This window comes from Cyprinodon variegatus, unplaced genomic scaffold, assembly GCF_000732505.1.
Source record: "Cyprinodon variegatus isolate N-32 unplaced genomic scaffold, C_variegatus-1.0 Scaffold200, whole genome shotgun sequence".
NCBI classification, from domain to species: Eukaryota; Metazoa; Chordata; class Actinopteri; order Cyprinodontiformes; family Cyprinodontidae; genus Cyprinodon; species Cyprinodon variegatus.
The window spans coordinates 1093727-1105308 of record NW_015150653.1 but is presented as its reverse complement, the minus strand read 5'-3'; the positions used below and the strand labels follow the sequence as shown (position 1 = coordinate 1105308).

Here is an 11582-nt window from a genome sequence, read left to right as displayed (position 1 = left end):
AGCACAGCTGACGACATGCCTGACTAAAACCAAAGTTAACATCAAAACATGTCAGGTTTATCTTAGATAAGTAAACAAAAGCAATAAAATCTAAATAAAAAAAAGAATATTCAAATTTAGACACAATGAACTTTGTGAAAATCTAGCCCAAACATATCAGATTTACCAAAGCACCAAATTTTGGTTGGTGGGCTTCTTCTGAACAACCCATAAACCTAACTCATAAAACTATAATATTATGAATTTTCCGTGGCCTACTATTAAATACGTTTGTTTTCAATTCTATTGTGCTATGAAATGATAAACACTTGTAAAATTTCCATACAAAAATGAAGCAAACTGAAAGCTGTGTTTTAGTGGTGCTATATATATCTGATGATCTGGTAGTTTGATCAACACAATGAATTACATTATTCTAGTGATGAGGAGGCTTAGCCAATATTTAGAAAATATTTTTTTCAAAACAGAAACTCACTGGAAAACAATAAGATTCACATTAAGCTGCTTTTGAGATGCTGCCAAGACACGTCTTAAAGGTCCTGATTAGAATTAATAAAAATATAATCTAGCTTTGAGATTTACAGTTAAAAATCCATCTGCTTGTTTTGACTAACCCCCCTCCACTTTTACCTGTATATGCAACACCATGAGAACAGATATAGAGGGATGGTGGGTGGTAGGGGAGGGAGGGGTGTCGGTCATAAAAGAATAAACTGAACTGACAGTGTGTTCATTGTGGACTCAAGTGAAATTAGGAATTTATCTGAACTATTTTCATATAGCATTGATTGACTGAGAGGCAGAGAGAGACAGACTACAGTATAGACATCTGCGGCTCCCATCATTCATCATGACAACATCTGTTTTTCCTTTGTCTCCTTTACGGTGAAGGTACCAGATCTGATAAGGGCCATGCCCCTTCTTAGGACGTCAACATATGGCAAATCCACTTGGACAAACTGTATTGCACCTGTTTCTTCAGCATCAAATCTCTTTTGGAGTTTCAACATATTATTCCCCATATTACAGCCAATCATGTAGCCTAACGCCACTGGCATGCAGGGCTCGAAGAGAACTGACCACCCGAGCAGATCTGGTACTTACAACAGCTTCTCTGAAGATACTGATGCATGAAAGAAGATGAGGGCTCACAGCATAATGAGCTGCTAAACAGAAATAAAGGATGAAAGGCCTCATCTGGTGTAAAAGACCTATTTTTCTGCAGAGGATTTCAAAACTTGTTTCAGTCTGTGAAAGAGTGCTTAGAAGCAATAAGAGGATGTCAGTGTGTGTGAAACGTGTGAACTTTGTTCTCTGTAGCATTTGTTCTCTGACATTTTCCTCTTCCTCGTTTTCTACAGCAGTTCACAGATCATATTTGTTGCTATATTGTGGGGTTTTTGGAAAAAACATTTAAGTTATCAATGAAGGGTCATAAAATGCTAATTTATTTTACCAGTTACAGTAATAGCCATTCAAAATTTCCCCACTGTCCTTGATGGGCCCTCGGCTGGTCCTCGGTTGGTCCCCTAAGATTCCTTTTTTAAACATCAATATTTTTACTAATATATTGTTTCTGTCATGATTTATGAACATTAAAATCTGAAAAGAAGCATCATCTCTTGGTGAGACCCTGTAATTCAGTGAAAGGGTGGAGTCAGAGAAAAAAAATGTGCAAAAGAGGGGGTCACTCCAATGGCTGGAAGCTGGCTGCCATTTAGCTGGCATGTGACTGGGAAGTGCAATTTTGAATGGCTGCTACTGTACATTGTCACTTACTTCTTTAAGACAAGATACAAATGTGCTATTAGCTCTGTGGGAATCCGCTGAGTGGGCAACCATTAGCAGCTAGCTAAGCTAAGCTACCATGTTTTTGTATGTCTGGACTTGATGCTATCAGCTGTAGCCTAAACTTTTTTAAGCTTTGTCTGGTCCATGTTGAAACGCATTCAGCTTAGATTGGGGGTGACCTTGGCGTTGGATGCAGGAGTTTGCCTTGCAACCAAAGCATTGTTGGTTCAAGCTCAAATGTTGTTTTGTCCTTCAAGTCTTTTGACTTGGAAAGGCCCTATATAAGTACAGGGCTTTTAGCATTTACCATTCAGTACACAAAAATGAAGAATCAAGTATTTATGTTGATTAAAAATGCTAACTATTGGTTATGGGGAGATTCCTTTAAGCATGTAATTCTTAAAATCTTGGATGATTCTTAAAAATATATAGTTTATCTTATATATTCATGGTGATTCAGATGGTGAAACTGTTCCTCCTTTTAAACAGATCTCCACCCAGTTTTCATGAAAAAGAGAAAATGAGGTGAATAGAAAGGTGCTGAGTAAAGCGACACTACACCTGAAACCCCACATCCTTCATCACCACCGCCCCACTCAGACCAGTTCCGCATTTAATTTAATAAAAAACTTCCCATTATCATCCAGTATATGTGCAGTTTCTGCCCAAATATTTTCTTTTTGTTGTGGATTTTTGTAATAGCGATAACTAGGATTAAATAAAATTAGTTTGTATGATGTTTGTTTTCTACTTCATGATTTAAAATCAGCATCTCTTCATCGATGCCTGTGATAAGAAGTTTGTTTTGAAGTTGTCAGACGTGTTTTCGGAAGTTGTTGTGACAGGATTTGATTAAACTTTGAAGCCGCTCAGTATAAAATATATATTTTGATTGAGATGAGAAATCTGCTCCCTGGTATGTTGAAGTACCAATAGTTTGCATCCAATCATTTAATTAAACAGTCTTAGTTTTTGGGAATATATGAGAATTATGCTATAATTTGTAGTTGCCAATCTGTTGCTACTGTATTTTAATTTGACAAACTGGATCTTCTCGCCGTTATATTCGTGATTGCAATTGTGGATCCTGACCTGGTCAGACTAGAGCAAAAAATAGCTCGGCTCCGTATTTTGACGTAACAGACAAAGAAGACGTATGTGGATGGTGACTGACGCACGCCGTACTTGAGCGGAGAGCTGATGGAGTATGTGGAATGTGGGGGTTACTCCTCACGAATGTAACCCTATCAACACTAATCAACACTTTGTGCAAAAAATTAGCAGGTTCTGCATTAGCCTATAGAAATTTAGAGTTTAAAACCATTCACTCAGGTAAGGACATAAAGTCAAGGAAAAAATGATTAGACCAGACTTGTTTTTTTTTGTTTTTGTTTTTTTTCCTGTTCATTTTAATGTCTGGTTTAACTAAAGGTACATTTGTTTGGACAAAAACAGCAATAACTGCAGAAATAGTTTGAATTAAAAGCTGCTTTTCTCATTAATAAAAAGGATAACTAGGGTTGTTTTCTCTTCTGCCAAAAACAGAGCCTTTGGGAATGTCATGTTTTTTCTTCTGTCACAAAAAGAAAATTGGACTTTATTGCTTAACCATTGTTTTCTGCAAGTTTCTGAGGAAAATATTTTCTTTTCTTAGATATTTTCCTTTAATAAACTTAAAAAAGAGAATGCATCTCAAACTCAATGAACTGCTTCAACTGGAAACAAGTCTTTGGATTAAGTTTGCCAAACATGATTTATTTAAGTTTTCTTCAACCTATAGACTTTGTTTAAAATTAAGTTGGATCAACTTGTTACCAAGTGAAGCAACTTATTTAAGTTTAAGCAGTATTTTGTTTTTAGATCATAAATCCAGAGTGTGAATTTAAATGCAGTTATCCTCCTCCTAATTTCCGGACCTCTGATTTTTATTGGATTTCTATTTAAGTGGTTCAAGTCTGAAGCTGTGGAATTAAGGGGGCCTTCACCTCAGTAGTACATTCCTTGAATGCATGTAGATGTACAGTGGGATGTTTAAAGGCATAAAAAAAATATAAAATAGGTTCAATGTAATTAATCAAACCGTTCTGCTCTTCCTTTTATTCCATTACCAAGTTATGAGACAGCTTGGTAGTTTGCGTTACATTTTTTTTATTAAATAAAAGCAAGAAGTAGTATCTGAACAGTACAGTTGAAGGCAAATGTATGAACAGAGTGTTGTACCATAAATTATTTCAAACCTTTACACTTTTCTGTGCTTCTGATTCTCTCTCACAGTCGATACATTACATATAGTATGAGTAGGCAGTGAAATGCTAAATACAAACTTCCTTCCTGCTCTGGTCAGCCTTAAAAATCAGCTTCCTCTCTTAGCAAACATGTTAAAGAGGCTTCAACTTTTCTCACATCTACAGATCATACTTTCATAATTGTTTGTCCTGAGCTTAACTTAACCACTGAAAATAAAATAAATATATATCACTAAGCTCAACAGTGCTGGGGTTCCATTGGGTTTTTTCCCAATGACTATTGACTCCTCTTTTTAATGCTTTCATGCCATGGAAAATGATTACAGCACCTCTCTCATAAAAGTGCTGATCTGCAGCCTACATCCATAAATGCTGCATTTAGATTGATTTGTTTGTTTTTAAGTTAATGAATAGGTTTTGTTGGACAGGAAAGGTCTTTTACAAAACTAAATAATCTATATATGAGGTCTAAAATAGTCAAAACTAATACCTGTTTTAGTAACATTTATAAAAACAGCATGTCAAAAGATTTTCATACCCTTCTGCTCATTTTTTATATTTCTGCTTCTGTCTCCTTGAAGCCGAGTCAGCCACGGCAGATGGCCGCTCACACTGAGCCTGGTTCTGCGGGAGGTTACTTCCTGTTTAAAGGGAGTTTTTCCTCTCCACTGTCGCTACAAGCATGCTTGGTGTGAGGGATTACCTTCAAGTCAATGAGTTGATACAATTTGCTGGTGTTAGATAGAACATTTTGAATCAATTTGACTGGATGATTTGGTTGAATTGTCTCTGTAAAGTGCCTTGAGATGATGTTTTGTGAATAGGCGCTATATATATGGCCCCTGCAGGCAACACACAGCACTGCTCTGTCTGTAATGAACCACTCTGTGTTGTGGTTTTGGTATTAGACGAGGAAACTTTCACCCTCTGGATGAAAAACTAAAAAAACACATTTATTAAGGGAAAAGTCCAGTCATATTCAGATTTCAAATATCTAAAAGTACTTTAACTATGAAATTAATACACACTGTTCAATAAATTATGTGTTTCAATTAGGAGTAATTTTCATTTGAATGTGCTTTACTGGAGGCATCCATGTTTGTCAAAGAACTCTACTGCCACCTACAGGTTTGTGACGTCACGGTGCGGTATCGGCTGTTGATCAAGTCCCAGTGCTGTATCTGGTGTTTGTCACAGCACGCTATTATCCAAGTCATCTTGAAAACGTTCTTTTTTCTAAATGTTGGCTACATATTACGTATTTTTTCTCTGGTCAGAAGTTCGATGGCAAATCCTCCCTCTTTAAGTTGGCAATCCAACGACGAACCCGTCCGTGGAGGAACATGAATCAGAAAAGTGAAATAACTCATTTTTTTCACTTTCATCTGATGTATTCCAACATCCAACTGCCATGCAAGTGGGCATTGTCAGTTTAACTATAGCTCTGGTGAATTCCGATGGTGAAGACCTCTGGAAATATTCAAAAATTGTTGTTGATTGCAGATGTGTCCAGTAGTTCCCAATGATTTTGCTTGTAAAGCGTGAAGAATGGCGGTAGGCTTACCACACTGTGACGTCACTGCCGAAAGATGTATATATTTGGGCAAAAATGGCTGTTCCTAGACTCAAGGATTGAGATCGGGTGGATCATCTAAATAAGTGGTCCTCCTAATTGTCAATCATTCTGGTGATATGTTTACGTAAGGCCTTTCTACGTGCTCGTCCCCATTTTCACTTACCGACTGACATAGTGGAAAAATTCAAAATCTTCTTTTGGAAAAGTAGGCTTGTATGAGCAATGCAAGCAGCAACATTTAAACAGAGCATGCATGAGGAGAAATGGGCTTGTTCATCCTCTCACATATGTTTAACAGGCGTTCACTCTCAGGAGTGGGTACAAGGTTTTGCATAGTAAATAGGGTGGGTATTTTCAAGAATTCGCAAAAATCCTCCACTACACCTTTAAAACTGTGGAAACCTCATTGTTTTCCAGTGATTAAGAAAGGGCTTTTTTATGCTGTTTTGAATAAAATGTTACTAAAAACTGAATCTCACTCAATTAATTTTGGGGGTTTTATGCTGTCTGTTATATCTTATAAGGAAAAAAATTCTTCATGGATGAATAATATATTATTTTGAATCTAAATCTGCCAGATCTGAATATAATTAGCGTTAGGGGGAAAAAATGGGCAGTGTAACAGATTAATATGCAAAGTAAAGCTTTGTGGGGGAAAAAAAACTAGTTCTGTTCTGCTATGAGATAGCCCTAATCAGCTGTAATAAAAAAACAAAAAAAAAACAAATTAGCTTGTATTGTTTTACTGAATTTTGCGTCATATCACTTTCATATGCGACGCATTCATTGGTTTGGATTTTGTGATTTATTTTCACCTAATTGTAATTTTTTTAAATTTACTCTCTTAGCAAAATCGAAGATATGATGTGCCTTTCCTGAGCTGGTGCTTTAAATACTCTGATCGACTTAGTGTGCTTCATAGTATTGGGAGGTATTTTTTACATGGTCAAATTTCCTCTTATTCTACTATTAAAGGCTACAGGAATTTTAGGAGGATCAATAAATGAGAAAAAAATATCTAAACCTATTAAAAATTCTCATTTGGTTGCCTGAGGCCTAAAAATATGTTCCTAAAAATCATCTCTCACAGCAGAACGTTGCATTTTTTCCGGCATGTCTCCAGTCCTTTAATTACCCCAAACTCAACAAGCAACAAAGGGTTAAACAGCCTCACACTGGATCCTTCTTCAGATTCAAGAAAAGATCCGACACTTTCTAAACCTTTTTCACAATCGCACAAGTTTTTCTAGTCTTCACATCCCAACTGATGCTCTCTGTCAAATACTCATCTTTTTTTGTCCCTCCCCCCCACACACACACACCCACACACACACTCAGAGCAGGGCTACAGCAACATCTTCTTGCTATTGTACAGACGCAACTCTCATCAAAGTGCTTAAAGTATTTTTTTTTCTTTTTTTTTTGTTATCCACTTCAGTTACTAGACTGGGGTGAAAACAGCAAGAGGGAGGCGAAGGAAAACCATGAATTCACAGTCGATGTTTAATTTAGCATTCCTGATGATTGCCTGAATGAAACATCGGAGAACCTGCTGTCCTCCAAATCGAACCACTTCTTCCAAACAAGTAAATAAAACATGTTTATTGCTCAGGTTTTTGTTCTTGTTTTTTCTCTGCTTCTAGAAAATATATACGAATATATCTATACTCCTGGATTACATCTCTGAACTTCTCTTACAGTGCTAACAAGGAAAACATCACACTATAAACAGGAAAATACGCACACGACACACAAGAGAAAAAAAGCCCTGCCTTCGTTGGGTAACTGGCTGTCCCGCAGCAGAGCTCTACCCACCCCCGCTCGCACACAGACACACACACCCGCCCACATAAGTTCAATCACATCTGCCATGCGCTCCACTTTACATTTGCCCACATGCATAAATAATTGCATGTGGGCACAAAGCCCAAAGAGAGTGGGGGAGGGGCAACAAGTATGGTTCAATGCCAACTACATCTTTCCATCAGGGTTAACAAGAGCGACCCTCTGGTTGGTTAGCTCCCCGTACTGGTGCCAAGCAGTTTAATATCCTTGTCGGCACAGTGTGCCGAAACAGAGACAACCTTTCTTTAACTTTTTAGTCCAAGTCCCCCAACTCTCTTCCTCTGGTCGTCTTCAGCCATGTCCTTCAGGCATCTTTCATCTGGGATCAGTCACCTAAATTAGTTGAGAGCCAGGACTGGGAGAGGGAAAATGTTGGCAAACAGAACGGATCCCAGTGGTCTTTCTTCTTTGCCTCGGTTTATTTAAAAATCTGTTTTCTTATGGATATCTCTATCCCCGGTGTAGGAAGTATAGAAGACAAACATGCGTCCAACACACACTAGTTATAGCGGCCAGCTAGTTGGCAGTCAACATGAAGTACTTCACTTGCAATTGTCAGCATCAGCTTAGATTATGTATGTTATCATTATATTAGAATGTTTAGTCTAAAGGCTTTGAACATTTTCTGCAGGATTTTTTGTTTGCTTTATTCATCCTGTTACTTTATAGCTTGTCCAACATGGTTATGTTTTTATGTATACACTAGGTTGTTGGGCACTACTACACAACATTTGACCTTCTTTTTAGCTGACAATTATCCTCATGCATTCAGGTTTTTCCACTGATCACAATATACGGGGAGCCGAACGGTCATTAGAGACCGTTTTGCGAAGGCGTACTCCTCTCCTGATTGTGGTCAACATGTCGCCAGACCCCTCGGCCCCAGCTGTCCCAGTCTTACTTTCACTCAGGCCACCTTGTGTAGTAGTTGGGTCATCTGGGAGAGCTGGGAAAGGAAACTGACCCTCACCAAGGGCATTTGCACTTGCTACCAATTCGCCAATCTTCTCAACTAGACTGTGCCGGTTTGCTGCGATCATCTGATCCTCTTCTGATCCAACTCCTGAGCCTGACGCCATGCCAAGGCTTCCGTGTTGCCGCGCATAGACCTCAAGCGCCGCCCCTGATCCCCAGGCAGTGTTGGGAAGGCTAAGGCGCTTTGGTGATGCCTTCACATAATCAAGCCCTCCTTGCCCATCTTCAGCTCCAGTGAAGAACACGCACTCTTCACTTCCAACTCGAACAGGCACAGCTCCTTGTGGCCCTCCTACCGCATAGCTGACTGTGCCAGGTGAATGTGAGTCTGTGGGCACGGTGGGTGTTTTAACAGGCACTATTGGTGGTCGGATAGGAATGGGCCCTGCACTAGACAATGTGCGCCTCACTCCTGGTTTGGTTGATGGGGTTCGACGGATAGTTGCAGTGCCCGGAGTCCCTGATCCTCCTCCACCACCAGCTCCACCCTGTTGTCCTGCTATCCCATGAGCTCCTGGACCAAGGACCCCAATGGGTAAGCCAGCTGTACTGGCTGGCCTTTTGGTCTGGATCATGCGCCTGTAGTTCTGAGCGATGTTTGAATGCCGAGGTATAGTGGAGGACTTGTCAAACTCTGCATGTCCATCTGGGCCTTCGTTGTCACCGTTGACAGAGTAGGAGTCGTAATCTGAACCTGTTGTATGTACAGGTGAAACAAAAACAGCGAAAATTAGTGAATTTATTAGCCACAATGTCTTAGAACATAATTCCCTCTAAATCTTGACTTCTATGTTATCACTTTTTTATTTGATAGAACACAAACTAATGCATTATTTTTAAGAGGAAGTAGAATGATACCGAGTTTTTATGCTTTTACAAATACCAATTGGAGAAATTTGTCCATGTGCCCTAAGCCCCTTCGGGTCAGTACTAGAATCAGCTCATACTGTATTTACAGCGATAAGTCTTTGTGTCGCTCACACAGAGCACAAATTTCTAGATGGGTCACCTGGCATTGGTCATTTAACATTTCTGCTCCCTTTTGCAAACATAGTGGTGCCATACATCCAATGTTCTTCGATGTAATGGACCTCAGAATCTCGCCACTGTATCTCTGTGCTTTCAAATTTCCATCAATAAAATGCACCCATTTTCTTCATCCATTGTATATGCCAGCCCATACCATAACCCCACCAACACCACAGGCAACTTGATCCACAACATTGACATAAGAAAACTGCTAACCCATAATACACCACACAATGTCATCTGCCCTGAATAGTGTAAACCGGGATTCATCCTTAAAGAGAACACCTCTCCTATGCATGCCAGCAAATAACAGCATTTACCAACTCAAGTCGGTTATGGCTACGAGGATAAACTGAAGTGAGATCAAGACCCCGGTGAGGGCGACAAGCATGCAGATGAGTTTCCCTGAGACAGTTTCTGACAATTTTTGGCAGTAATTCTTTGATAATGTAAACCGATTGTTTCAGCAGCTGTCCAAGTGGCTGTTCTAAGATGATCTTGAAGGTGAACATGCTGGATGTGGAAGTCCTGGACTGGTGTGATTACACTTGGTCTGCGAATATGATGCGATGTGTTTTATTTTATAACCAGGTCCGTCTTCCTGTCAGACCCATAAAATTGCTGCTAAATAGTCAGAGTAAAAAAGGCCTAGGGTCTTTCTCAGTCGGACCCTCGCAAGCCCCTTGCATAATATTATGTCAGGTGTGATCATGCCAATTGACTTTCAATGAGTGCTAAATGCCACAACCTCATCCGACACGATTTTTTGTCAAATTGGACGCAAAATCAAATTTAGTGTGTTCTCTGTCTCCCCTTGTTAGGGACACTGTGGGTACAGATGCTGACAGCTTTTCACTTTAGTATTTCACCAAACAACCAAGCGACTTCAAAATAAAAAAAAACACAACCTTCTTCTAAAGATTCCAAGCATAGCAGAGAGACCATGAAGTGCTCCAACTTCTCCCGATCTCATCTGACCTGTTTTAGCTGCTTTGAAAGCCGCTCAGGAAACTTAAATAATCCAACGCCATCCTTATGGGGGTTGAAGTAAAATACTGCGACACAACGCAGAGGCATATCTGTATCTCAGTCCATGAAAACCTCAGCAACTCTCCATAACCTATCCATTGTTCCAGCTCTCAGTCATTCTCCTGCATTCGTCACTCCCAGTTTCTCCCTCTGTCATTAAGTGGCACCAGAGTCCTCTGAATGGCAGAGGTTTTTTTAATTAAAACAATTTTATGCGGGTGCCTTTAAAATTATTAATTTTATCATCTTTTATTATCTTTTACATTTTACAAAAAAATACTACAAAATGTTAATATTGTGTCATTTACACAGGAAGGTGGACTAAAACCCTAATCTCTAGTTCTTACTGGCCTTGAACAGGTTTTCTTCCAGTGTTGGTTTGTATCCAACATAGAGAAGCATTCATAGAGCATTACACCTCCCCCACCACAAGGCATAGCTTTAAGCTTGATGTATTTATACTGGGATTGACTTAAACACAGGTGGAATCCTCCCTTCAGGTGGCAGTTAATTTTACAATATTGTATTGAGGGGTATCAGTGTAAAATCAGCATATTACTATACATGCAAGTCACAATTTTCAAAGTTTTATTCAGGTAAGCTAAGAAGTTTTCTTTTGAAACATAAGAAAATGTAAAATACTCTCCAGGGAATTAATGCCTTTAAGATGTATGGTATTCAAACTTCATAACTAAACTAAAATATGTTAGGGGAGGGTTGGTCTAGTGGTTAGAGTGGTGTACTTGTGCTCTGAGAAGGTTCCAAGTACTCCATTCGATCCCCACAGCCTGCACTATGAGTTCCTGAGCAAAACCCTTAATCCCCACACACCTCACCAGCGCCACACAATGGCAGCCCACTGCTCCACAAGGGGATGGGTTAAATCAGTGGTTCCCAAAGTGTGGGGCGCGCCCCCTAGGGGGCGCTTCCCGCGCCCCCTAGGGGGCTTCCCGCGGGAAGCGGTATGGATGAATGAAGAAAGAAAAAAAAAAAAAAAAAAAAAAAATGCTTGACTGAGCATAATGGACAGTTGTGACACTGCAACCCAGATTTGAGAAGGATCTGCTGAGATTCTTTAGCTGTCCTATATC

The 11582-nt window shown here is 39.5% G+C and overlaps 1 protein-coding gene across 1 annotated transcript in view; it reads right to left on the bottom strand.

Annotated features, from left to right (window-relative positions):
• Nucleotides 1–5369: 5369 nt before the first annotated feature.
• Nucleotides 5370–11582, bottom strand: part of LOC107087947 (MTSS1-like protein) — a 33036-nt gene continuing 26823 nt past the window's right edge. The window contains exon 12 of the mRNA XM_015379806.1: nt 5370–9127. Within this exon, the coding sequence (XP_015235292.1) occupies nt 8244–9127 (884 nt within the window). The 3' untranslated portion in view covers nt 5370–8243. The remainder of the gene's footprint in view (nt 9128–11582) is intronic.